This window comes from Portunus trituberculatus, chromosome 23 (genome assembly GCF_017591435.1).
Source record: "Portunus trituberculatus isolate SZX2019 chromosome 23, ASM1759143v1, whole genome shotgun sequence".
In the NCBI taxonomy this organism is placed as follows: Eukaryota; Metazoa; Arthropoda; class Malacostraca; order Decapoda; family Portunidae; genus Portunus; species Portunus trituberculatus.
The window spans coordinates 15,467,837-15,495,209 of record NC_059277.1 but is presented as its reverse complement, the minus strand read 5'-3'; the positions used below and the strand labels follow the sequence as shown (position 1 = coordinate 15,495,209).

Sequence of the window (27,373 nt, the reverse complement as noted above, 5' to 3'; positions counted from 1 at the left end):
AGTATCTAGCTGAAATTATACGGATTTACACGGGTATTCTTATGAAAAATTAACAAGATTTCCTCGTTATTTACGGAAGAATCAGCTGTGGACTTTAAAAATAGTTGTGGTGAGGGAGTAATGTGTTCTTGATATAATTATTGGTCTTCCATTTTTATCACTTTTTCGTCATACTCTTCTCATTATATTTTGTTTATTTTTATTTTTCAAGGTTCCCAAAACACGTAACTTGGCTCACAAGCGTGGCCGGACCATTGTCGCCCTCGCATTTCGACGTCTCATCTCGAATCTTGCTATTGTTGTCTTCTGTAACATTCAGCGTGCTATCAATCAATTGTTTTTTTATGAATACAAGTAATTTTTTCATATAGATGAGGTTCAATCTTTTCTTAAGTGATATTAAAAAACGGAAGGGAAATGGTTAAAGGAGTTACTATTTAGGTGTTTCTAAGGTGTTATCATGTCTGATTTTATTCTAACATCAGATTTTTAGTTTAAAATTTCTTAATAGATGTTATTGTAGGTTTTAGGCGATTTTTTTTTTTTTTTTTTTCAAGATATATCTTTTGAAAACATTCTGCTTTGCCGATACGCAAAACACCTTCAGAACACATCCGGTGACCAGCCTGATCTTTCAGTGATCATGATGAGAACCCAGTACAGTCTAGTGCATTGATATGCGTTGAAATCAGAGCCAGGTGACAATAATCTAACGTGGTGGTGCAAAACTGTCATGTGAATAAGATTTATTTTCATGTAGTACAGCCCAGCACAGTACAGTAAAGAATGGTTGTTCTGTGATATGTGATTGTAAAAGAATATGACGTGAAGGTCCATTTGTTAACCACAAGTTCTAGTTAAATTTCATAAATACATAATAGCAGTCAGTATTCCATAAAAAAAAAAAAAAAAAACACGTATGTGTACCTCATTAAAGAATGATTGTGAAATGAGCTGAAAAAAGTAAATAGGTGTCATTTCTCTTTCTCTTTCCCTCTGATATATTCAATACAGTATAAATCAGTATCTGTTTTTCTGTGATAGCATAACTTTGGCTTTAAGACAAAGACACAGACTACTAATAAAGCTGATCTTTTACTACTGAAATCATTCACAATTCCCTCTAATTATAAATTACCTCTATTACAATAATTATTGCTTCTGATGCCAGTGATGGTTACCAATGATGATTGATTACAGTATTTTATGTTGCTGCTCTTCTTTAACCTCTTCAATACGTATTGGGTACACATTTTTACTTTGCAATTTGTGCACAATTATACCATTTTATTGACATTACGAAGGGTCTTTGGAGGTCAAAAGATTAATGGCCACAGTCTTCATTACTTTAAACCCCACCACATAAGTTTCTGAAGCTGTATGAAGGGGTAAAAATACTCCTGCTGAGTTGTGAGGTATCATTTTCTTTTCACTGTTCAATACAAGACTTGACCAGACATTTATTTCTTACAGGAAAGTGTTGTTGGTGTCTGCAGGAGGCCTCGGCAGGAGCCACCATCACAACCACTACAACAATGATGCAGTCTTGCCACATCATGCAACCTCTCCCCTGGGGCTCCATCCAGCACCCACACCGGCGCCTGCCACACCTCCTCTTCCTCCTCTTCCTCTACTCCCTCACCTCCTGCAGCAATGGCATCACGTCCATGACCGAGGTGACCATCTAGATGCTGCCTCTGTTATGCTGGTGGTAGAGATTAAAGAATTTCAAATCATATTAATCCATAAGCTTGGGGGTTGATTGGTACTATTTTGGGGCAAGAAATCTCAGTGATTAATTGAAGGACCAATGTCTATAGTCTTCAAAAATTTATGGTATCATTCTTTATCTCTTTGCCTTCCTTGTGTTATCAACTACTTATGCATGACATGATTTTTTCTAGTGTGACTTGCAGGTGATTTTACTCTCCTGAGAGATAGTCCATAAATACTATTAGGACATATCATATATCAAAATAAGGGCCAAGGAGAGGGCTTCAAGATAAAATATCACATATTTTGGTATCTTGTACACTGTTAGTTATGACCATATTTATGTTGAAATTAATGAACATTTTTCAATGTTACTGGTAACTTTTCCTTATTATGTACCATGCCTGGCTGGTACTTGTAATTCAACTCAACATTCATATTTAGTTTCAGCTTTCTTTTGCAGCCAATATGCTTCATTAGGGGATATGGTTAGTGTCACATGATAGAGGTATGAATAGTGTATGAAGGGAACAAGTAACATCACCTAAGTAGTGTTCGCCACTTTTCTGCAGTACCGTGTAGCCCAATGACTTGTGTGTAGTTATTACTTTAACATCCAATAACTTTCCTAATATAATGCTATGGATTATATATTAGTAGCAAAAGAAAGCTCCTGAAACACAGAATATGAATATTTAGTTGAATTACAAGTAACAAGTATGATACTATTTCTATATGGGAAAACTTACAAGAAACATTCAAAACTGTTCATTAATTCCAACATAAATAGTTAATTAATTCCAACATAAATATGCTCATACTAACACTGTGTACAAGATATTAAAGTATGGTAGCTTATTTTGAAGCCCTAAATTTGGCCTTTATTTTGGACATATCTCACAGGAGAGAAAAATCACCTGTAAGTCACACTAGAAAATTCACATCATACATAAATCCTGGTGTTGATAACACAAGGAAGGCATTGGGGTCAGGCAAACGTCCACACGTAAGTTAGAATCCCACCAAGTATGGCCTTGAAACTATACCATTTGTTGAGTGGTTTAAAGTTACCTACATGTCACCATGATATCCAGGTTCGAGATGGTTACACTAAAGATGCGCTTGGGTGGTGATATGGGCCCTAATATGGGCACCACTATATATAAAATTGCCTGCACCACTAATGGGTGGAAGATTAACAGCACTTTCAATACTCTAAATGTTACCTATAGGAGCTATAAGCCAGGACAAAAAAAAAAAGATAAAGAATGCTACCATACATTTTTTAAGACTATAGACATTGGTCTTTCAATTATAATCACTATGAGATTTCCTGTTTCAAAATGGTACCAAAGGCCAAAATTCTTCATGGACTATATTGATAAATAGTATATTACACTGAGATACAATTTGTACCTGCTATGTTTGAGATATGGCATTTGTTTTATTATTCATGTAGCACCTATGTAATAACTATTTAAGACTGAATAGCTATTTTTTTGTGTTCAAAATGCTTTTACATTTTCAATCTACAACTAAAGAAAATGTTAATATTGCATGTACATAATTCTTTTGTAATTAATTGTCCAAGATGTTAGGAAATTTCTTCAAAAAAAGCTTTTTGAAAGGCTGCACAAACTTAAAGAAAAATAGAAAGAAAAATGCATGAACTTAAAGAAAATAGGAAGAAAAATTGAACATTAGAGAAAGTCATGTCCCCGTTGTCTTCCTCTTTCAGAAAGAAGCAACCGTTCCGCTGTTGGGGACTATTCCTGACACTCCCTTCCGCTGCCTGGGTCACAGTGCCGGATACTACGCTGACCCAGACACTGGCTGCCAGGTAATCCTGCTGTCACACAACCACGCCTTGCCCCACTATCGGCTGGCAGAGTTACTGGACCTGTAAAATGTGCTAACTTACATTACAGAAAAAAGAGTGTGTGTATTTACCTAGTTGTAGTTTTACAGGGCCAGGACTTTACGCTTGTGTGGCCCCGTCTCCATATCTACACTTATCAAATTTTTCTTTTAGGCTATGCACACTCTTTGCTGACACCACTTCGTCACTCAAACTGTTCTAAGCCTCAACACATCTTTGCGGAAAACTATATTTTTTAACATCTCTCAGACATCTTCCCTTCCTCAGTTTTTTACTATGCGACCTTGTACTTCGAATGTCATATTCTTATCTCAGAATCAGTTTCTTATTATCCACTTGATCCATTCCGTTAATCAATTTATAAACTTGTATCAGATCCCCTCTCTCCCTTCTCTGTTCCAGGGTTGGTAGATCCATAGCCTTTATTTAGTCTCTCCTCATATGTCATCCCTTCAAATTCTGGAACCATTCTTGTAGCCATTTTTTGTAGTCTCACCAACTTCCTAATGTGTTTCTTTTTATGGGGGGTCCACATAACTCCTGCATATTCCAATCTGGGACTTATTATAGTACTTATCAATTTCTTCATCATTTCTTTGTCTATATAGTGAAATGCTAATCCAATATTCCTTAGCAAATTATACGTCTCTGAAAATTCTATCAATATGGCTTACCGGTTGATTGTTTTCTTCCATCGTCACTCCCAAGTCCTTTTCCTTTTTTACTTTTTCTAGTTCTACTCCATCTCCCATCTTATAGATTCCCACTGGTCGTCTTTCACTCTTTCCCATTTCCATGACATGGCTTTTGTCCACATTGAATTCCATCTCCCATTTTTTGCTCCATTTCCAGATCTTGTTTAAGTCTTCCTGCAGTATTTCACAATCCTCTTTTTGCTTTATAACTCTGCACAGTTTTGCATCGTCCGCAAACAGATTTATGTAGCTGTTCACTCCCTCTGGCATGTCGTTCATATATATGAGAAAAAGTATTGGCGCTAATACTGACCCCTGTGGCACTCTGCTTTCTACTGCTCTCTACTTGGACTTCATATCTTTAACTACCATCCTTATTTCTCTCCCCCTCAAATAATTTTTCATCCATCTCAATGTGCTTTCTTTTAAGCCACCCTTCTCCTCTAACTTCCACAGTAATCTTTCATGTGGCACTTTATCAAACGCCTTTTTAAATCCAAATAAATACAGTCAATCCATCCCTCTCTCTCTTGTACTCTATCAACTATTCTAGAGTAGAAACTCAGTAAATTTGTTACACACAACTGACCTTTTCTAAAACCAAATTGGCTATTTGATGATAATTTGTTATCTTCAAGAAACTCGATCCATTATTTCTTTATTACTCTTTCACATATCTTGCATATTATACTAGTTAATGATACTGGTCTGTAATTTAAAGGTTCTTCCTTCCTTCCTTTCTTATATATGGGAACCACCTCAGCTCTTTTCCATTTTCTATTGAGCACTTTATGATATATATAGGACTTGCTAGTTCTTCCTTACATTCTTTTAATATTATGCCTGAGACTTCATCCAGTCCCATTGCCTTCTCTTCATTTAATTCCGTCATCAATTCTTTTATTTCAAGCTTGGTTACTTTAATCTCTTTCATATAGACAGTCTCTCTATTACCCTGTGGTCTTTCGAATTTGGATTCCTTAGTAAAGACCTCCTGAAATTTACTATTTAACAGTTCTGCCATACTTTTTGGGTCTTCCACCATCCTGTTCTCTCCTTTTAACCTTTCTATTGTTTCTTTTTGCCTTATTTTTCCATTTATGAATCTGTAGAACAATTTTGGTTGCTCCTTACATTTTTGACAATGTCCTTTTCATAGTTCCTTTCTTCTTCCTTCCTCACCTTAGCATATTCATTTCTTGCTGCTTTGAAGTTTTCCTTATTTTCTGGATTTCTATTTCTCCTCCACCTTTTCCATGCTCCATCTCTTTTCTCCTTTGCCCTAGCACACCTTGCGTTAAACCAATCTTTCTTTCCTTCTTCTTTAGGTCTATATTTCGGGACATATTCCTGACTCCTGTTTTGTATATTTCCAAAAGTAAGTTATATTTCTCTTGCACCCTCTCTGAGTTTTCCATCTCCTCCCAGTTAACGTTTTTAAAATAGTTCTTGAGATTCTCAATATCAGCCTTCTATAGTTCAATCAGTCCCCTTTGTATGATTCATCTCTATCTTCCTTTCCCTCTTCTATATTCATTTCTAATATTACATGGTCACTCTTTCCCAATGGGCACTTATATCTAATATCATCGTTCATTTGTATACCCCTTGTAAAAACCAGGTCCAATCTTGCCGGCTCATTGTTTCCTTTGAATCTTGTGTTTTCCTTTACTCTTTGGTCCATCATATTATCTATCATTAGGTTCATGAATCTATCTCCCCAGGATTCTTCCCCCATACCACTTTCATAATTTTCCCAGTCCACCACCTTACAGTTGAAATCTCCTACTAATATCACTTTTCTCCTTTCTTTAATGATTCTCATTAGACTCCTTATTGTGTCATCTATCATGTCTTTATATTCTTGATTGGTCCATGAATTTGTTTTTGGTGGCACATATCTTCCAATGCTTGTTAACTTTTTTTTTTTATTATGTATCTTAATATACAGTACTTCTGCTTTTCCTTCCCCACACTCCACTTGGTTTACCACCATCTCTTTCCTTAATATCATCATCACTCCTCCTCATTTACCCACTCTGTCTTTCCTCCATATATTATACCTATTATCTATGTCTATTTTTATTGCCTCATTTAATTTTGTTTCAACCAGGCATATAATATCTGGTTCTTCTTTCTTTACGTAATTTCTTAATTCTAATTTACTTGATAAAATCCCATCTATGTTTGTATACATCATTTTTAATCTCTTGTTCTTATCACTTTTAGTTAAACTTGTTCCACTTTTTCCTCTTCCTTCTCTCTTATATACCATTTCCTTATCCTGTCTCCTAGAATTGTCCAAAAAAAATGCCTTCTTCCCCTTCTTTCAATTTCTTCTGGAACTGTTTTTCCTGTTCTTCGTTCTCTTTAATTCCCATACTCTCCTTTATCCATTTATCTAATTTATGTTCAATAGAAAAACTCTCTTAAATAGGGAAGTATTTGCCGTCTCAAAACCTTTGAATGCTCTTTCACCCTCATCAACATAATTATTCATCCTCTTCTTCCATTCTTTCACTGGACTCATACCTGCATTTAGATGTAATATCTCCCTTACTCATGATTCTCTAACACTGTATACATGAAAACGAGTCTACACTACTCTAATATTCCTTAGCAAATTATATGTCTCTGAAAATTCTATCAATATGAATTACTGGTTGATTGTTTTCTTCCATCGTCACTCCTAAGTCCTTTTCCTTTTTTACTTTCTCCAGTTCTACTCCATCTCCATCTTATAGATTCCCATAGGTTGTCTTTCACTCTTTCCCATTTCCATGACATGGCTTTTATCCACATTGAATTCCATTTCCCACTTTTTACTCCATTCCCAGATCTTATTTAGGTCTTCCTGCAGTATTTCACAATCCTCTTTTTGCTTTATAACTCTGCACAGTTTCATATCATCCACAAATAGATTTATGTAGCTGCTCACTCCTTCTGGCATGTCATTTATATATATTATTCTAATACTGACCCCTGCGGCACTCCACTTTCTACTGCTCTCCACTTAGATTTCATATCTTTAACTACCGTCCTTATTTCTCTCCCCCTCAAATAATTTTCCATCCATCTCAATGTGTGTGTGTGTATTTACCTACTTGTATTTACCTAGTTGTAGTTTTACAGGGCCTGGGCTTTATGCTCGTGTGGCCCTGTCTCCATATCTACACTTATCCAATTTTTCTTTAAAACTATGTTCACTCTTTGCTGACACCACTTCCTCACTCAAACTGTTCCAAGTTTCAACACATCTTTGCGGGAAACTAAATTTTTTAACATCTCTCAGACATCTTCCATGTGTGTGTAATTCACCTCGGTTGTCTGCTGGTCACCCAGCCAGTCTTCCCCATTACGGAGCAAGCTCAGAGCTCATAGACCAATCTTCGGGTAGGACTGAAACCACAACACACTCCACACACCAGGAAAGCAAGGCCACAACTCCTCGAGTTACATCCAGTACCTATTTACTGCTAGGTGAACAGGGGCCACACATTAAGAGGCTTGCCCATTTGCCTCGCCGCTTACCGGCACTCGAGCCTGGGCCTCTCGATTGTGAGTCTAGCGTGCTAACCACTACACTACGCGGTGTGTGTGTGTGTGTGTGTGTGTGTGTGTGTGTGTGTGTGTGTGTGTGTGTGTGTGTGTGTGTGTATTTTACCTAGTTGTATTTACCTAGTTGTAGTTTTACAAGGCCTGGGCTTTATGCTCGTATGGACCCGTCTCCATATCTACACTTATCCAATCTTACTTTAAAAGTATGCACACTCGTTGCAGACACTACTTCTTCATTTTAAACTGTTCCACGTCTCAATAGTACATCTTTGCCGGAAACTATATTTTTTAACATCTCTCAGACATCTTCCTTTTCTCAGCTTTTTACTATGCAATCTTGTGCTTCAAATGTCTTATTCTTCTCTCAGGATCAGTTTCTCATTATCCACTTGGTCCATTCCATTGATCAATTTATAAACTTGTATCAGATTTCCTCTCTCCCTTCTTTGTTCCAGGGTTGGTAGATCCATAGCCTTTAGTCTCTCCTCATATGTCATCCCTTCAAATTCTGGAACCATTCTTGTAGCCATTTTTTGTAGTCTCTCCATCTTCCTTATGTGTTTCTTTTTATGAGGGGTCCACACTACTCTTGTATATTCCAATCTGGGTCTTATTATAGTACTTATCAATTTCTTCATCATTTCTTTGTCCATGTAGTGAAGTGCTACTCCAATATTCCTTAGCAAATTATGTTTCTCTAAAAATTATATCAATATGGTTTACCGGTTGATTGTTTTCTTCCATCGTCACTCCTAAGTCCTTTTCCTTTTTTACTTTCTCCAGTTCTACTCCATCTCCCATCTTATAGATTCCCACGGATCGTCTTTCACTCTTTCCCATTTCCATGACATGGCTTTTGTTCACATTGAATTCCATTTCCCACTTTTTACTCTATTCCCAGATCTTATTTAGGTCTTCTTGCAGTATTTCACAATCCTCCTTTTGCTTTATAACTCTGCAAACAGATTTATGTAGCTGTTCACTCTTTCTGGCATGTCATTAATATAAATGAAGAAAAGTATTGGTGCCAATACTGATCCCTGTGGCACTCGCTTTCTACTGCTCTCCACTTGGACTTCATATCTTTTAACTACCGTCCGTATTTCTCTCCCCCTCAAATAATTTTCTATCCATCTCAATGTGCTTTCTTTTAAGCCACCCTTCTCCTCTAACTTCCATAGTAATCTTGCATGTGGCACTTTGTCAAATGCCTTTTTTAAATCCAAATAAATACAGTCAACCCATCCCTCTCTCTCTTGTACTCTATCACCTATACTAGAATAGAAACTCAATAAATTAATTACACACGACGGTCTTTTTCTAAAACCAAATTGGCTATTTGATATTAATTTGTTGTCTTCAAGGAACTCGATCCATTGCTTCTTTATTATTCTTTCACACATCTTGCATATTACACTAGTTAGTGATACCAGTCTGTAATTTAAAGATTCTTCCTTCCGCTCTTATATATGGGAACCACCTCAGCTCTTTTCCATTCTACTGGTACTGTTCCATTTTCTATTGAGCATTTTATGATGTTGTATATAGAACTTGCTAGTTCTTCCCTACATTCTTTCAGTATTCTGCCTGTGTGTGTGTGTGTGTGTGTGTGTATTTACCTAGTTGTATTTACCTAGTTGTAGTTTTACAGGGCCTGGGCTTTATGCTCGTGTGGTCCCGTCTCCATATCTACACTTATCCAATTTTTCTTTAAAACTATGTACACTCTTTGCTGACACCACTTCCTCACTCAAACTGTTCCAAGTCTCAACACATCTTTGCGGGAAACTTAATTTTTTAACATCTCTCAGACATTGTCCCTTCCTTAGTTTCTTACCATGCGATCTTGTGCTTCTAAAGTCATATTCTTCTCTCAGGATCAGTTTCTCATTATCCACTTCATCCATTCTGTTAATCAATTTATAAACTTGTATCAGATCCCCTCTCTCTCTTCTCTGCTCCAAGGTTGGTAGATCCATAGCCTTTAGTCTCTCCTCATATGTCATCCCTTTAAATTCTGGAACCATTCTTGTAGCCATTTTTTGTAGTCTCTAATTTTCTTATGTGTTTCTTTTTATGGGGAGTCCACACAACTCCTGCATATTCCAATCTAGGTCTTATTTTAGTACTTATCAATTTCTTCATCATTTCCTTGTCCATATAGTGAAATGCTACTCCAATATTCCTTAGCAAATTATATGTCTCTCTGAAAATTCTATCAATATGGCTTACCGGTTGATTATTTTCTTCCATTGTCACTCCCAAGTCCTTTTCCTTTTTTACTTTTTCTAGTTCTACTCCATCTCCCATCTTATAGATTCCCACTGGTCGTCTTTCACTTTTTCCTATTTCCATGACATGGCTTTTGTCCACATTGAATTCCATCTCCCATTTTTTGCTCCATTTCCAGATCTTGTTTAAGTCTTCCTGTAGTATTTCACAATCCCTTTTTTGTTTAATGACTCTGCACAGTTTTGCATCGTCTGCAAACAGATTTATGTAGCTGTTCACTCCCTCTGGCATGTCATTTATATATACGAGAAAAAGTGTGTGTGTGTGTGTGTGTGTGTGTGTGTGTGTGTGTGTGTGTGTGTGTGTGTGTGTGTGTGTGTGTGTGTATTTACCTAATTGTATTTACCTAATTGTAACATACGGGAAAAGAGCTATGCTCGTGTTGTCCCGTCTCCATATCTATTAATGTCCAGCTTTTTCTTAAAATCATGAATATTCCTTGCGTTGACCACTTCCACGTCTAAACTATTCCATGCTTCCACCCTTCTATGAGGGAAGCTATATTTTTCACATCTCTCCTATAAGTGGCCATTTTAGTTTTTCCCATGCCCTCTCGACATTCTTCCATTCCACATACACAGATCTTCCCTATCCATTTTTTCCATGCCAATCATCACTCTGTATATTGCTATCAGGTCTCCCCTTCTCTTCTGTTTTCCAGGGTTGGAAGTTGCATTCTTTTCAGTCTGTCTTCATAAGTCAAATCTCTTAAGTCAGGCACCATTTTCGTTGCAGCCCTCTGTACTTTCTCTAGTTTCCTTATGTGTTTCTTTAAGTTCGAGCCCACTGTATTGTTGCATATTCAAGCCTCGGTCTTATCATTGCAGTAATTATTTTCTTCATCATTTCTTCATCTAGATATACGAACGCCACTCTTATGTTCCTCAATAAGTTCAATACTTCTCCAATTATTTTGTTTATATGTCTCTCTGGCGATAGGTCATTGGTAATTGTCACCCCAAGGTCTTTTTCTTCATGACTGGTTTTATGTCTTCATTTCCTATCTTGTACATACTCCTGATTCTTCTTTCACTCTTGCCAAACTCTATTTTCTTGCATTTTGTCGTGTTGAACTCCATTTGCCATGTACAGCTCCATTTCCATATTCTGTCCAAGTCTTCCTGGAGTAGTTCGCAATCTTTGTCACATCTCACTTTTCTTAACAATTTTGCATCGTCTGCAAATAGGCTCACATAACTGGACACCCCATCCACCATGTCATTTATGTAGACTGCGAACATTACTGGTGCCAACACTGATCCCTGTGGAACTCCACTCTCCACCAATCCCCATTCTGATGGTCTGTCCTTAATTATTGTTCTCATTTCTCTTCCTACCAAAAGTCTTCCATCCATTTTAGTAAACTGCCATGCACTCCTCCTACCATTTCAAGTTTCCAGATCAGTCTCTGGTGTGGTACCTTATCAAAGGCCTTTTTAAATCCAGATATATTCCATCAGCCCAACCATCTCTTTCCTGTATTACATCTATCACCCTCGAATAGTAACATATCAGGTTTGTCGTGCATGAACGCCTTTTCTAAAACCAAATTGACACTCACAAAGTATGTCATTTTTCTCCAAGAAGTCTGTCCATCTATTCTTCACCACCCTCTCACACATCTTAGCTACCACACTTGTAAGTGACACTGGTCTATAGTTCAATGGGTCTCTCTTGTTACCTGATTTATAGATTGGGACAATGTTAGCTCTTTTCCAGTCTTGGGGCACTACACCTTCCCTTAATGAGGCATCAATTACTTCACAAACTTTTTCTGCCAATTGCTCCTGCATTCTCTTAAAATCCATCCTGATACCCCATCAGGTCCCACAGCTTTTCTCACTTCTAAACTCCCCATCATGTTCTTGATCTCCTCCACAGTTACTTGAAACTCCTTCATAATCCCTTTCTGTTCCATTACCAGTGGTTTGTCAAAAGCAGTCTCCTTTGTGAATACCTTCCGAAAGCATCCATTCATAGCCTCTGCCATTTCCTGGGATCTTCACTGTATACTCCATTTACTTCTAAACTTTCAATACTTTCTCTATTTTTGATGTTGTTGTTCACATGTCTGTAAAAAGCCTTGGTTGGTCTTTACATTTATCAATTATATCCTTTTCTTGTTTCTTTCTTTCTTCTCTTCTAATCAACACATATTCATTTCTTGCTCTTTTGTAACTTTCCCACTGCTTAATCCGTCTTTTCCTTCTCCACCTCTTCCATGCATCCTCTTTTCTTGTTCTAGCCTTTTCACATCTATCGTTAAACCAGTCCTGCTTTCCAACTTCTCTATGTTGTCTTATTGGTACAAATTTTTCTCACCTTCTTTGTATATTTTTATAAATTCCTTCCACTTTTCATTTGCTCCTTAGCACTCTTGAATTTCATCCAATTTGTCTCTTGAAAGAATTTCTTTAGGTTTCCAAAATCTGTCTTGGCATAATTCCATCTTCCCACTTTATATTCTTCATTTCTTCTAGATTTCTCTTCGTCTATCACCTTGAACTCCAAAACTGCATGATCACTCTTTGCTAAAGGGCACTCCACCCTCATCTCCTCAATGACCATTGGCTCTGTACTAAAGACCAAGTCCAGTCTTGACGATGCTCCCTCTCCTCCAAACCTAGTATCTTCTTTGACCCACTGAGTTAACACATTTTCCATTGCCAGTGTCAATAGTGTGTGTGTGTGTGTGTGTATTTACCTAGTTGTATTTACCTAGTTGTAGTTTTACAGGGCCTGGGCTTTATGCTCGTGTGGCCCTGTCTCCATATCTACACTTATCCAATTTTTCTTTAAAACTATGTACACTCTTTGCTGACACCACTTCCTCACTCAAACTGTTCCAAATCTCAACACATCTTTGCGGGAAACTAAATTTTTTAACATCTCTCAGACATCTTCCCTTCCTCAGTTTCTTACTATGCAATCTTGTGCTTCTAATGCCATATTCTTCTCTAAGGATTAGTTTCTCATTATCCACTTGTGTGCGTGCATGCGTGCGTGCGTGCGTGTGTGAACACACACGCACGCACGCACGCTTGACTAATCAAAATGGTTAATATTTGAAGATACAGTGAATAGTTGTTGCACATGTGTGTGTTTAATAGAGATTTTCAGACTTTATTTATATGAAATGCTGTGCTATAGAGTAACTATCGTTTTTAAGATACCTATGAATCAGGAGTGAGGAATACTGTGTGTATTCCTGTGAACTGTGGAGTGGATGAGAGTGAGTTTATACAAGGCATCACATGGTCAGACATGCAACATTTCCCAGTTTAAAGTTAGATGCATTTACCACTACTTCCTAATGCCCTTTTATCTTACTTGAGTTGTTTCTCAGGCAACAACTGTAAATGTAAGCAGGCATGTTCTAGTATATAAGGAGCAGTGGCAGATGAAGCACAATTTATTTCAAATTACTTTTGCTCATATTTTATGTACAGCTGCATTTCTAGATTAGCAACTAATTCAGTAAAGTTTCAGTGGTATATGCACATAACTTCACAGGCTTCTTGTCTGAGGGAAAAGGAGAGGGGGAGGGACGGTGATGAAAACAACTGTGGATGTGTGTGCGTCTTTTTTTTACCTATAGTCCATTTCAATTACTGAAGCAAATCAATCTGCACTAAGAAGCCACTCTACCTTGTTAGTTAGACTGTCTCCTTCAACCTGTTTGGTTGCTGGTGACTTAAGGAACTTGCATGTTCCAGATTATCCTATTCTGTGAATTCCATGATTAAAAACAATTATGCCAATACTCTACAACAATCAATAAAATCTACTCATCATAAAGGAAAGCAAAACAATGTATCCAAGATTTTCATTATTTGTCATGTGTAAAGTGACTGATAAGATAAATTTTTGTAATGTGGGTCTATAAATTTTTGTAATGTGTGTCTATGAATGAGCAATGTAGGAGAATAATACTGTGCACATTTTTCTTCCATACAATACCTATTTTGAATGCCCCACTTTCTCAGTGATGCCACATATTGTACTTTGTGTAAATTTTACGAATTGGCAAGTGGAGTCCTGTCATGCAACTAACATTTATAATCATGAACCTCAGTGAATAATCTCAATCATCCCCCATTTAGTAAACACTCACTTGCATCATCCACAGCTAATCCTCCTCCTCCTCCTCCTCCTCCTCCTCCTCCTCCTCCTCCTCCTCCTCCTCCTCCTCCTCCTCCTCTTCTTCTAGAGAGAGAGAGAGAGAGAGAGAGAGAGAGAGAGAGAGAGAGAGAGAGAGAGAGAGAGAGAGAGAGAGAGAGAGAGAGAGAGAGAGAGAGAGAGAGAGAGAGAGAGAGAGAGAGAGAGAGAGAGAGAGAGAGAGAGAAAATGAATTAAATACCTAATTAATTAATGAAGGTAGATTTGCTCCTTTCTTTGATGGTGGTGTTCACCCCTACACTTGATTGACTCCTTGTGAGAGAAGAACAAGGTATATCAGTGAAAAGTCATAAATAAGCAAAAGTATTATTTATCATATAGAATCAATGGAAGTTTCAGTAATATTAGAAATATACAAATAAATCAGCAAATTATTATACTTTGTATGAAAATAAAATGGACTATAGAAATTTTAGTTATTTACTAAAGTAGTAAGTTTTAATAAAATAATGTAACTAGACACAGTATACTAATTACCAAAAGCAAAGGAGGAACTGAAAAGGTTGCATGAATGTAGCATATTAAACTACAGATGACTTTATCAAAGATGCTGTGATATGCATTTCCATATATCATTAAGCTGTGACATTTAGGACTACTCTTCACCCTTATAAAGTACAGTTAGACCATACAATTTTACTGTAATGGTTAACAACCTGGTATTCATCACTACTATGATCAACTAAAAGAACAAAGTGACTGAGCTGATTGTGACAAGTGGCCAAGTGAGTGAACAAAAAATAATCATATTGCCTTATGTTGACAGGTGTACCACATGTGTGACAGTCTGGAGAGGCAGTACTCATACCTGTGCCCAAACTACACCCTCTTCAACCAGAAGTTCATGGTGTGTGACCACTGGTACATGGTGAACTGCTCCTCCTCCCCCACCTTCTACCACCTCAACAGTCATATTGGGGAAGGTAGGTTTAATTTGAGCCTTCAGCCTGCCACCACTCCTTCAATGCTTCCTGCCTGTAAACATAAAGCTTTTTTCTACAAGATTGTTACTGACCAAAATCAATAAAGAGGAAAAAAGGCCCACTGAGGTGTATCTTACAAAAGAACTATTCAAAATTGGAGGATAAATGTTCTGAAACCTCACTTAACTTGTTCAATCAATACCACTTGCAATAAATTCCTGCCATATTTCATTGCTCATGAAACTTATAAAATGCATTCATTTTCCACATTAATTATTTCTTCAATATATACAGTGCCTGGTAAGACTGAGGGAGAAGAGGAGCAGAATGCCATCACAGTGGGGCCGGTGGGTGATGCCTCACCAAGGAGAAGCAAAGGAACGCTACCGCGCACACCACTTGCAGGGCCACCATTTCCCCCAAGCACCACATCCAAGGATGCCTCAAGACCTCAGCTGAGCTTCAAGCAGTCTGGGGCAATACCTGTCAAAGGAACACTTTTCAAATCTCCTACGAAACCAGTCACTCCCGCTGCCAGACTTGCCTTCACTACAACACCAAAGCCAAGCACATCATCACGTAGGCCATTTGCTTTCCCACTGACCCTACCACCAAACACTCCACCAAGCAAGCAACCATTCACTTCCCCAATCAAACCACAACAATCATTCACTCCACCATCAAAAGATTCACTCACACCAGTCAGGCAACCATCACCACTCAATACACGCCCAACCTTAAATAAGGAAGCATTCAATTCAACAAGACAGCAGTCAACCACTCCCATCAGAAAACCAACCACTCAAATACAGTCAACCACTCCCACCAGGGAATCAACCACTCGAATACAGTCAACTACTCCCACCAGGCAATTAACCAGTCGAATACAGTCTACCACTCCCACAAGACAACCAACCACTCCTAGCAGGCAACCATTTACTTTCCCAGTCACTCAGCCAGCCACTCAGCTGAGCCAAAAAGTAACTTCCACAACCCTTTCAGTACAAAAGCCACCTTCCTTATTTTTCACTCTGCCTAAGATAGAATTCAGTACCAATCATAATGAGAAAGAAGAGCAAAGTACTGTAAAGCATTCTAGCACACACATACAAGACACAAACTCTTCTCATTCCACCACAAGTAGCTTCAGGCCACCCAGTATTGCTCACACACATATTACAGAAGCTCCTGCAACACAGACAGAGCAGCCTAACACAAGCATCACCAAGAAGCCTGCCAGTGTAGCTCGTGGCCCTGGCAATAGGTTTTCCTTTACTAACCGCAGGGAGGAGGAAATAGCCTTAACACCTGAAGATTTGCAGAGAATAGTGTTCCAGCCTCTCCTAGCACGACCACGCACTAAGACGCGCAGGGTTCTGACCAGTGCCCCTTCCCTGCTGCCTATTGATCCTGCCAACATCACAGATCCACATCTTCGCCACTTCCCCATGCGTATTGAGTTTCCTGATCCCATCATTCCTGAGGACTCATCTTCTCGCAGTTCCCTGGATTTGAAGTTATCCAATAGTCAAGGGACTCAAGCACCTCCCCACCTATTCACCTCTCCATCTGCCTCTCCAGCTGTACATCCTCTCTCCACCTTCCTTTCTCCTCCAACACATCCTTTTACCCCAATTGTGAGAATGAGGCAGGAGTTCCCCACACTTTTGGCTGTTCCTCAAGAGGATGACAATCTGCGAACGTCTCCTCGGGAAACGTTCCTCCCCGGAGCTAGGCAGTTGCCCTTTCCTTCTTCCACTCGGGGCAATCGAGACTTCTTCATTCCCTCAGCAGAGTTCTCAGAGCTCTCACTGCTTGTGTCAGAGTTGTCTCCAAATATTTTAGAAGAACCAGCCCAGAATCCAAGCCATGGCACGAGTGATCACGATGACCACCACCATCACCACGGTGACCACATGACAATGGTGTTTCCTGCACCTCTTGAGCCTCACATGATGGAGAAGCTCAAGCTGAACCCTGAGTGCCCTCGCTGCCACCCTGAATTCCTTAAGCCTGGCCAGTGCAACCCTTGTGTTGTCATAAAGTAATGATGAGAACATGGCTTTTAGGGAACAGTATCACAAGTACTTGGATACAGCCATTAAATCATTTGCACTGTAATAAAATAAAGAAAATAATAAACATTTACTCAGTAAAGATACGCAAAGACTGACATTTCAGGCTGTCTGCCTCCTGGTGCCCGCCTCATGCAGCAACCTGGTGTGGCCAGTCTGCAACATGAACAATGAGGAGTGGACACCATTCTCACACACTCTCACACACACACACACATTGGGACTGCCAACTTTACAAGATAGAAGAGAATATGGAGACCTAATAACAATGTATAAAATAGTAAATGGCATTGAAAAGATAGACAAGGAAGACCTGGTGCTGGTGACAGAAGCTGGAAGGACAAAAGGACATGTAAAAATTAGGATGAAGCAATGTGTGAAGGATATTGGAAAATAGTTTTCCACATAGAATAGTAGAAAAGTGGAATGCATTGAGTGATGAAGTTGTTACACCACATAACGTGCATAATTTTAAAGAAAAATTGAAGAAATGGAGACAGGACACACTATGAGTCCCGCTCGAATCCTGTATAAAAACAACTAGGTAATACACACATCTCAAACTGTACTTTTCAGTGAAGATGAAGAACTAGCTACATAGCATGATCTACACTTCATAATCTAAACTTTAGATCAGAAATTATGAAAAAAAAAGAGAAAAATGTACACAGATTGTCCTTACCTTAATATGTAATAAACTATGCAAAATGGCATCCATTAATGTTACATGAAATATGTCTTTCATATGTCTTTCTATTCAACTTTCATCCCATATGTATATTATAAATAAGTAATGTTTGCAGATCATGCCCTCATCCTAATTATCTTGTGATATAACAAATATGGAAACAAGTCCAGTATTGTACAGTCTGAGTCCAAGAAATAAGGTAATTGTTCAAGGTAATAGCAATTTTCTTTATTCTCAGACACTAAGTTTATCTTAAACTAAAGGTTGTATGCTTGAAATCAATTACATATGCAAGAGAGATCATAAAAGTCTACCCTGGATTTTTCAAACATTAGTAAACATATGACACTTCAGGTTTCTATCAACATGCCAATTAAAAAAAAATAATGTTTTCCATTTTCATAAATAAATTGGTGTATCCCAAGATGTTATAGTGTGTGTGTGTGTGTGTGTGTGTGTGTGTGTGTGTGTGTGTGTGTGTGTGTGTGTGTGTGTGTGTGTGTGTGTGTGTGTGTGTGTACACACAAGACACATACGCACGTGCGTGAGTGAGTGCTTGCTTGCTTGTTCATGCATATGTAATCAAGCTCATAAAACATTAAGCCACTCTCAATGTGTAATGACAAATGACCATCTACTCTGGTCTGACATAGGGAAACATTACATCCATATTACACCAAGACATAACCCGTTGTGAGTGGTGTCTTACAACAGCGAGTTGAATACATGGCCACTGTATATCATAAATGTGGCAATAACTCCCACACGATCATGACCTGAAGGTATGAAGTGAGTATCCTACAGCACAAATACACAAATACTGTGATAGGCATCACCACAAGCTGTATACTGTATCTAATAATTATGAGTGCAATGATAATCAAGAAATTTGTACAAGTTGTTTGATTCTGGTTACTTTACTAGCAAGTCACTTGCAAGTCTCGTGTGTGTAAGTTTAGATCTGTGTATGTGTAGGTGTATAAGTTGTGAATGTAGCAATACACTGTAATGATGTGCAGGTCACATCTCTAGGTTTTAGCTAAAGATCAAAACAGGAAATGCAACATTAACTTTGTAGGAAAACTTTACAGATCACTGACTGGTATTAGAAAGCATGCTAGAAAAATACATTTCATCATTTATATAGTTAATATATAGCAAAGTCCATGATGTGAGTGGAACTGTGTTAGGTTTGGATGTGAACCATGCAAAGTGTGTGAGCCATGTGTAAGGTTTATGAGTGAACCATGTGCAAGGTTTGTGTGAACAAGGCAAAGTTTAAGGTGCAATTCCATAAATTGTTAATGCCAGTTCATTTTTAATGTATGATTTTTTTTAAGTGAGAACAAAATGCAATTGGATTATAATACTGTATGAAAGACATGTTGCCTCACTACATGCTGACTGTTTGACATCTTATGTGATGCACAGCAGACAACCCAGCTGATCAAATCAATGAGTGTAGCAATGTGGATGAGTTTAATGGGAAAACCATATTCTAATAAAGTATGTTGAGACTAAATATTTGTTTGATGATCTTTAAAGTTAGTAAATATTGCCAGATATGTACTGCATTTCTTACAAAACAATATAATTATAATGTACTACTAAATCAGTAATGGGCAATTTATTACTAGAATTTAAAATTAAATTACTAGTTAAAATGCCATACATTTCTTTAAAAACATGATGCCCAAAATATAACATCAATCCATATTCTATCTCATCCCTCCTTCAATCCATCCACTCCTCCATTGATCTACCCAGCCATTCCTTAAAAGCAGCTAATGGAGAGCCGGTTCGTTCTAAGGAGATGAATATTTTTTAAACTGTTTTTACACGAGAAAACATGCAGGAAATTCCCAATAATGAACAGATTTTTCAGAGCAAAAGATAATGAGAGGCTGACAGATATTCACATAACTAAGGAGATAGTAGAACATGAAATATATAGGCTAAACAAATGGAGTCACCAGGACCTGATGAAATATATCCAAGAGTACCCTAAGGAATGCAAGGAGGTTGTCAATGAGCCATTAGCATCAACCTTAAGGATGTCATTAGAGTCAGGTGAGGTACCGATAAAGTGGAGGCAAGCCATGTTGTACCAATAATTAACAAAGGAGATTAAACTCTAACATCTAAATTACAGATCTGTCAGCTTAACTTCAACTGTACGTAAATTAATGTTGTCAATAATAGTGAAAAACATGTGGCAGTAATCAAAGCAGTCCTTAGTTTCCCACTTTATTATAACGAGGTAGGTGGGCGAACACAGGAACCAGGCTTGGAGTAATAGTGACAGCAATAGGAACAGCGACAGGGCGAGGTAGGCGGTTGGTGGAGTGTGGGGCGGTCAGATCTGCGGCTGAAGCGGTGGTTCTTCCCGCTTTGCTGCCTGTCAACCTCTACTTTCATTCCTCACCTCTGCTCCAGCTCATACGAAACACTAGTGCTTCACTCCACTCCATCTCGTACGAAACACTAGTGCTTCACTCGCACATTCTTCCCCAAATACCAATACAAAGATATAGAAAATATAGCTTAACATACATACAAACAACCTATGAACAAATTCAGACACACTCCCCCCTGATATACTAATCACAAAGTTCGCACACTACTCGTGGTATTCTAACTCTTGACGACCATCTTGGCAACACACGCTCAGCAGGCTCTTGCTCTTGTTCTTCCTCTTCCTCTTCCTCTTCTTTGTCCTCCATGTCAACCTCATCACCTGTGTCAGCTTGGCTCTGTAGTTCAACAAGTAGCTCCTCTTCATTGGTCCTGCTAGCGGTTATCTCAGCCGCTGGTTGCTGTGATGTGACGCGGTGAAGATCTTTGACATGACGGGGCAACCCATCAACCTCAACAGCCTGTTCAGAGATAACATTGGTGACCATACCTTTTTTATGACGTTCATCGCACCGAGCATTTGGCAGCTTCACCCATACCTCTTCTCCCACCTCTAGCTCTCCAACCTCACAGGGGTCCACCCCCCGAACCCTGACAGGATACTGATACAGCATGTTGGTGGGGGCAGTTGATGGCGTGCAGTCATCCTGAGGCCTCAAATTGTATAGATACACCACCTCTTCTATGGAACTGCTGCCACGCTTCTCCTACATCCAGGGAACCTTTCCTCCACTTAACAGGTGCTGGGTCGATGGATTGGCACATTTCGCAGTTCGCGACGATGGCGTGTACTTGTCTTCGGGTGACAGAAGGGAAAGGCTCTCTTAACCCCTTCCTTACTGCAGCCACCCACCGATATAAACAAAGCGTTCCCCTCCTATACCGCAGCCCCCTGCCCGTGTCTGCGCACGTGCCTCACGGCCAGATCTACACATTATATTTCTTTCTAACTCAGTGTTATGTACTTTTTTCTAAACATATTTTTGTCATTTTATTAATAAAAGAAAACGTAAACATAATCATAAATTGTGCACTAATCATAAATTCAGTACCACACACTCTGCACCTGGTGAGGGTGGCCCTGAGACAGTCATAACTAGGCTACTCCCCCTCACTTGCCGAGAGGGTTTCAACACTGCTGTCACTATCACTCTCTTCTATTTCTTTTTCAGGATCATAGTCTGAATCATATTCATCTGGAGAGTCTTCCAGTATATCCTCACTATCTGTCTCATAATTATGATAATCCTCATCGCTGCTACACGAAGCAGACGCCATTATCTCTAACTAGAGGCAATAGAACAGTTTCACCACGGCCGATACTAGAGAACTGATATTCTTGGGGGGACTGTGGGAATAATATATGTCAAAGAATAGTGATTGGCTTTATAGTTTATGCATGAAAAATTAACTCCGATATTGATTGGCTAGTGGGGGGGATGGTTTTGTTACGCTGGGGTGGCTAAAAATAACGCCTCCAGTGTTTGTTTGTTTATAGTGAACCACGTGGAGTATGAAAAAGGCAAAATCCGCACTCAGGCCACGGTTATACACGGAAATGTATTGGTGTGGTACGCACGTACCACGGCAGCATCTTGCGGTACCACGAGGTCGCTTTTGCGCGTGGTACGCATGTACCACAAAACAGTCTTGTGGTAAGGAAGGGGTTAACAAAGTAAAGTGTTCGTTTCACCCCTGGATGGCCTGCGGCATGATGAAGTTCAGTAATCTCACCGTTACTAGGGACAATACTACCAGCACACACAGTTTCCTTTTCCGCGGGGCAGGTGGTGGGGGGCTTCAGTCAGCGCTGAGGCACGCGGGTCAGGCTGTCAGCTTTGTTGTTCGAAGAAGGTACTAGGGTAGCAGACAGCTGTAGGTCACACTCATCTATCAGCGACACTCTCTACTCTTCTTCGGATCAGCATTTCACTCGCAGCCTTGGTCTTCAGCCTGCTTTTCCCTGAGAAAGCATCTGATATCCAACAGTGCACTGTCGAGGAGTCGGTTACCAGCTCCACCTTCTTGACACTCCAGGCCAGCGCGAGATTCAGACCCTTTATCACCACATCTAGTTTGGCCATGTTGATGTGAGATGAGTCATCCTTCCACAGCCAGCTGGCATCTTCAACAACATGTCTGTTCATCTCAACCGTGACACTGAGCGCCAGTGAGCTAGCGTCTACCCACACCTTCGCCTCATCTCCTGTGGCATTCCACCATCCATGCACGGGGTCACTCGTCTTCAACAGGCTCGCGGTTTCTTGCAGTGGTCTGCTTAACTCTTCATTGCAGATAACCTGATCCCAGCTTTGTGTGAGGAGGTTGGCTCTTCTTTTGATGAAAGCTTGCCAGCCACACACAGGTTAGTGTCCTACCAACTTGCCACAGTAAGAGAACACCTCTCGCTGTGTTAGATGAGCTGGGGTGTCGTTTAGCCCGTTATCCCTCCCCCAAACAAGCCCGTCCTGCTCCCCCACACTCTTAAGCCTAACACTCTAGCTCCGTCAGGCAAGCGTTTCAGTGGTTTGCTTGTCATCCCGAAGTTACCGAGATGTTGTTCCACTTGCCTGGCCTCAACGATGCATTCGTTTATGAAAATATCATCGATATAAGCTGATGTTCCCTTCCTCACAGTTAAATCTTGAGTGAGGACACAGTTCAAGATGGCCTTCATCACAAGCGGAGCGACACTTAAACTGAAGCCCAGTCACATCAGGCGATACCTTTGACACTTGAATTTGATCGTCTGGTATGGCCATAAGAGTCGTCAATTTTGATCTGCAGGTAGGCTTTAGCCAAGTCTATCACAGACACGTTCTCACCTTGCTTGCGCCACTCCTGCAGTTTGTCAGCACACACATCCGCGTCGGCTGTGTAGGCGCATATGTGGGTGTTAAGCTCTCTAAAATCCATTACTGGCCTCACTTTTTTCTTATTCTGCTGGATGACTGCCATGAGAGGGATCAGTCCCTTAGCAGGCCCATATTTAGCTTTGCCGTACGGAAGAAGCCAGCCATCCTTGATCCACCTCTCCAGCTCTTCCTCGGACAGGCTCCGCACTCCATCAGGCACAGTATAAGTCTCCACTTGGTTGTACAGAATGTCTGGTTCCCTGCCTACTGCCCACTTCCAGGCCCCTGGCCATGACTTCATGTTGGGATCGAAAGTAGCACTAAAGTCTCTCATTAATCCCCACCACTGTATCTGTAGCAGCACAGATCGTCTTTTCTACCCCACCAAAACTCACGGTGCCCTGAGCATCAACTGCGACACCACCTTGATTCTATCCATTCCGAGGATGAAGGTGAATCCAAGAGGTTTCACGGCAACAACACTCACACTGATGTTGGCAGAGGGCCCACTGCTCACTTGAAGGCACACCGACTTTTTTCCCTTACACTTCCACTCTTCACCACATATAGTGACCATGCTGACACCACCCTCTTTCCATACTTTGCAGCACGACACATGCGCTATACTCCTGGAATAGCTGGTATCCACTAACACACGACGCTGAACACCATCCACTCTCACCACAGCACTAGGTAGCGCCTCACTCACAGACTGCCAGGAGAAGAGGGTAGCGCTGATTCCCTCTCTCTGCGCTTGTTTCCCGAATAAGCAGAGGCAACGTGACCGAGGTCTCTGCACTTGAATCATTTCACACGTCGCCGAGTGCGGCTCCGGCCACCACGCACTGTTCCTTTATGACAAGCCCGACAATCCCTAGCAAGGTGATTCGGGTCCCCACATTCGAAGCATAGGTTACTGGCAGCAGCCAGCGAGGACCTGGCTCCAGGATACGCTACACCGAGGCATGCTGCTGCTAGCTGACATGGGCCGTCATCCCTGATCACTGTCCTTGCGCATGCCAAAATCTGGTCCAGCTCAAGTGACTCCATGCACGACCCAGCCCTCACTAGCTGGCGGACGTCTTCTGGCAATCCAGCAACAAAGGCACAAGCAAGGGCCTTGTCATTCATACCACTAAACAGTGATGAAAGGCGCCGTAGCTCCGCCAGGTACACATCCGGTGATTCTCCAGTCTGCAATTTCCGGCCAATGAACTGTCTTTTTTATTTTTCTTTATTTATACCATGTGGGCTTTTCACGGGAATTTATGGGCTAAAGGGGATACTTTTGGGGGCACCTCCTATCTCAAAGCCCACCCACTAGGAAACCATTGCCCCAAGTGAGGAAGCCCAACCTACACTCGAACCATGGACAGGATTCAAACCCCATGCGCTTGGAGATCCCTCGGACTCCAAAGCACGCATGGTTCCACTGTACCACGGTGGCCCCCTGTACCCTTGTATCCCTGTTCATAAGCAATGAAAGGATCGACAGCAAAGGCTGCCAGCAGTGCCTCTTTTATCTTCTTAGTGGATTTCTGGTTCTCATCAGATAGCTGCAGGTACACAGCAAAGGCACCACCAGTCAGGCGAAGAGGGATGACGCATCCTTGACGTCTCGGAGTTTGCACACTAGCTCCAACTTCTCAAGCCATTCAACAACAGACTGAGTGGCGCTGCCGTCGTATTCAGGAATCAGCTTCAGGTCAAAGTATCTTTCCCCCATACTGCCTAGATAGCTTGTGGCAGTAATCAAAGCAGTCCTTAGTTTCTCACTTTATTATAACAGGGGATAGGTGGGCAAACACAGGAACCAGGCTTAGAGTAATGGTGATGGCAATAGGAACAGCGACAGGGCAAGGTAGGCGGTTAGTGGTGTGTGGGGCAGTCAGAGCTGCTGACCAGCCGAAGCGGCAGTTCTTCTCGCTCTGCTGCCTATCAACCTCTGCTTTCATTCCTCACCTCTGTTCCAGCTCATATGAAACACTAGTGCTTCACTCTGCTCTAGCTCGTATGACACACTAGTGCTTCACTCGCACATTCTTCCCCAAATACCACTACAAAGATATAAAATATATAGCTTAACATACATACAGGCAACCCCCGCTTAACAAAGATTCACACAACGAAATTTCGTTACAACGAAGGTTTCCTTTTACTACCATCTGCTCGTTTAACAAACACCAAACTCGCTTTAAGGAAATTTTATCCAGGTAATTTTTTCCAAGTTTGAAAGCCCCATCGTATCACGCAAGCCGACAGGCTTTAGAATACACCAGCGCGTCTCGTGGACAAAACGCGCACCACTCACTCCCCCTAGTTCAAAACAATAACAGCGTCAGCAGCAGCTCGTCTTCCCTTGCTCTACATGCCACCAAAACGCCCTGCAATGTCACCTAGCATTGCTAAGAAGACCAGGAAGTCTCTTACTCTCAAAGTAAAGCTGGATATTATTCACAGACACGAGAGAGGCGAGAAAATTAATAGCATTGTTTCCCACCATGGCTTGACTCCATCTACTGTCTACCATTTTCAAGTCAGCAGACTCTATTAACCCTTTCAGTCCGGGGACGTATATATACGTCATGGGGGCTACGCGCGCCAGTCCGGTGACGTATATATACATCCAGAAGCCTTACCTCCAGTCCAGGGACATATTATTACGTTTTAGATGAGTGTAGCCAAGAAAACCAGCAGTCATTCGTTCTCTTAGATATGTATATTATCTAGGAAAATGAATATATGTAACTATTATATCGCAGACAAGAATAAGTTTTCGCATGAAGGTTTATTTTTTCTCCGTTTTGTCAGCTGTAGCAGCCACAGCCACCAGCTCACAGACGGAGAGAGAGAGAGAGAGAGAGAGAGAGAGAGAGAGAGAGAGAGAGAGAGAGAGAGAGAGAGAGAGAGAGAGAGAGAGAGAGAGAGAGAGAGAGAGAGAGAGAGAGAGAGAGAGAGAGAGAGAGAGAATCATGTTCATCACCCCATCCTCCACTATCTGGTGATAATCTCTCTCTCTCTCTCTCTCTCTCTCTCTCTCTCTCTCTCCTTCGTAGTTTTCCATTGTGTGTGTGTGTGTGTGTGTGTGTGTGTGTGTGTGTGTGTGTGTGTGTGTGTGTGTGTGTGTGTGTGTGTGTGTGCTGACATATTGAAGTGTGTGTGTGTGTGTGTGTGTGTGTGTCTCTCATATCTCTCTCTCTCTCTCTCTCTCTCTCTCTCTCTCTCTCTCTCTGTTCGCGCAATTTATTTCGTTTGAAATAATGTATATTTTGCATGACAGGTATATGTTGTCATTTGCTACACATACTGGCATGCAAATGCTAGATATATTAGGGGACTCTTTTCAACAATAAATAACAGTGTTTACCGCAAATGAGATGCTTCACTCTGATATAAGACGCTTTAGGCTATCTGTACAGACAGAAATACTATATATGGCAATTCATGATTGCCATATATTGCACAATTTTTATAAGCTATATGGTCCATTCATCTTTCGTCATGGAGGGCAAGAGGGTGAAGGTGCCCTTATACCAGGTGTCGGAGCTGGAGTACTTCATTTTAGTAAGTATATAATTCATTATATGAAAACAAATTATATATTGTACTGTATATATTATGGAGGCTTTATTTTATTGAATGAAATCTAAATTTTATCTTTCTCTTTCCACAAGTCTGAGGATCCTGGTGGGGATGAAATAAGGGTGGTGAGGGTCCGCCACCACCCTCTATGCCTGAAGCCACCACTCCTCACCACCCAATGCAAGACACCTCCTCTACCCACCTTCACCACCACCAGGCCACAGCCCTCCACCTCCGACATCACCGCACTTCCCTCCACCTCCACCTTTCCCTCACAGCCCTCCACCTTCGCCATCACAGCACCACCACCAAAGAGATTCAGGGAGAAATCTCTCGAACTGTAATAAAAAAAAAAAAAAACTTAATAAAATATAAAAAGTAAAATTTTGTATTTTCCTTTTTAGTATAGTAATGGGAAGTGTATTGTAACATACAAATATTTTTACACATCCTGATATATAGTATGTGATGAATATATTGAGTTTATGGCTAAAACATTGATTATTCAATACTAAAGCT

At 40.4% G+C, this 27,373-nt stretch overlaps 2 protein-coding genes and 1 pseudogene across 4 annotated transcripts in view; 1 reads left to right on the top strand and 2 right to left on the bottom strand.

Annotated features, from left to right (window-relative positions):
* LOC123507957 (mucin-2-like) overlaps nucleotides 1–17,978 on the top strand; it is a 117,876-nt gene extending 99,898 nt beyond the window's left edge. For all 3 annotated transcript variants that reach the window (XM_045261320.1, XM_045261322.1, XM_045261321.1), the window contains 4 exons: nucleotides 1,474–1,676; nucleotides 3,452–3,553; nucleotides 15,083–15,239; nucleotides 15,534–17,978. In XM_045261320.1, the coding sequence (XP_045117255.1) occupies nucleotides 1,536–1,676; nucleotides 3,452–3,553; nucleotides 15,083–15,239; nucleotides 15,534–17,287 (2,154 nt within the window). In that variant the 5' untranslated portion in view covers nucleotides 1,474–1,535 and the 3' untranslated portion in view covers nucleotides 17,288–17,978. The remainder of the gene's footprint in view (nucleotides 1–1,473; nucleotides 1,677–3,451; nucleotides 3,554–15,082; nucleotides 15,240–15,533) is intronic.
* A 2,201-nt stretch (nucleotides 17,979–20,179) lies between these two features.
* Nucleotides 20,180–21,460, bottom strand: LOC123507956 (histone-lysine N-methyltransferase SETD1B-like). The gene has a single exon (XM_045261319.1). The coding sequence runs from the start codon at nucleotides 21,029–21,031 to the stop codon at nucleotides 20,603–20,605; it is 429 nt and encodes a 142-aa protein (XP_045117254.1). The 5' UTR covers nucleotides 21,032–21,460; the 3' UTR covers nucleotides 20,180–20,602.
* A 602-nt stretch (nucleotides 21,461–22,062) lies between these two features.
* LOC123507955 lies at nucleotides 22,063–24,447 on the bottom strand (annotated as a pseudogene).
* Between the last annotated feature and the right edge of the window lie 2,926 nt (nucleotides 24,448–27,373).

What these genes read in the sequence shown, in the direction of transcription:
- LOC123507956 (XM_045261319.1), bottom strand. Translation starts at nt 21,031, where the DNA reads ATGCTGTATCAGTATCCTGTCAGGGTTCGGGGGGTGGACCCCTGTGAG.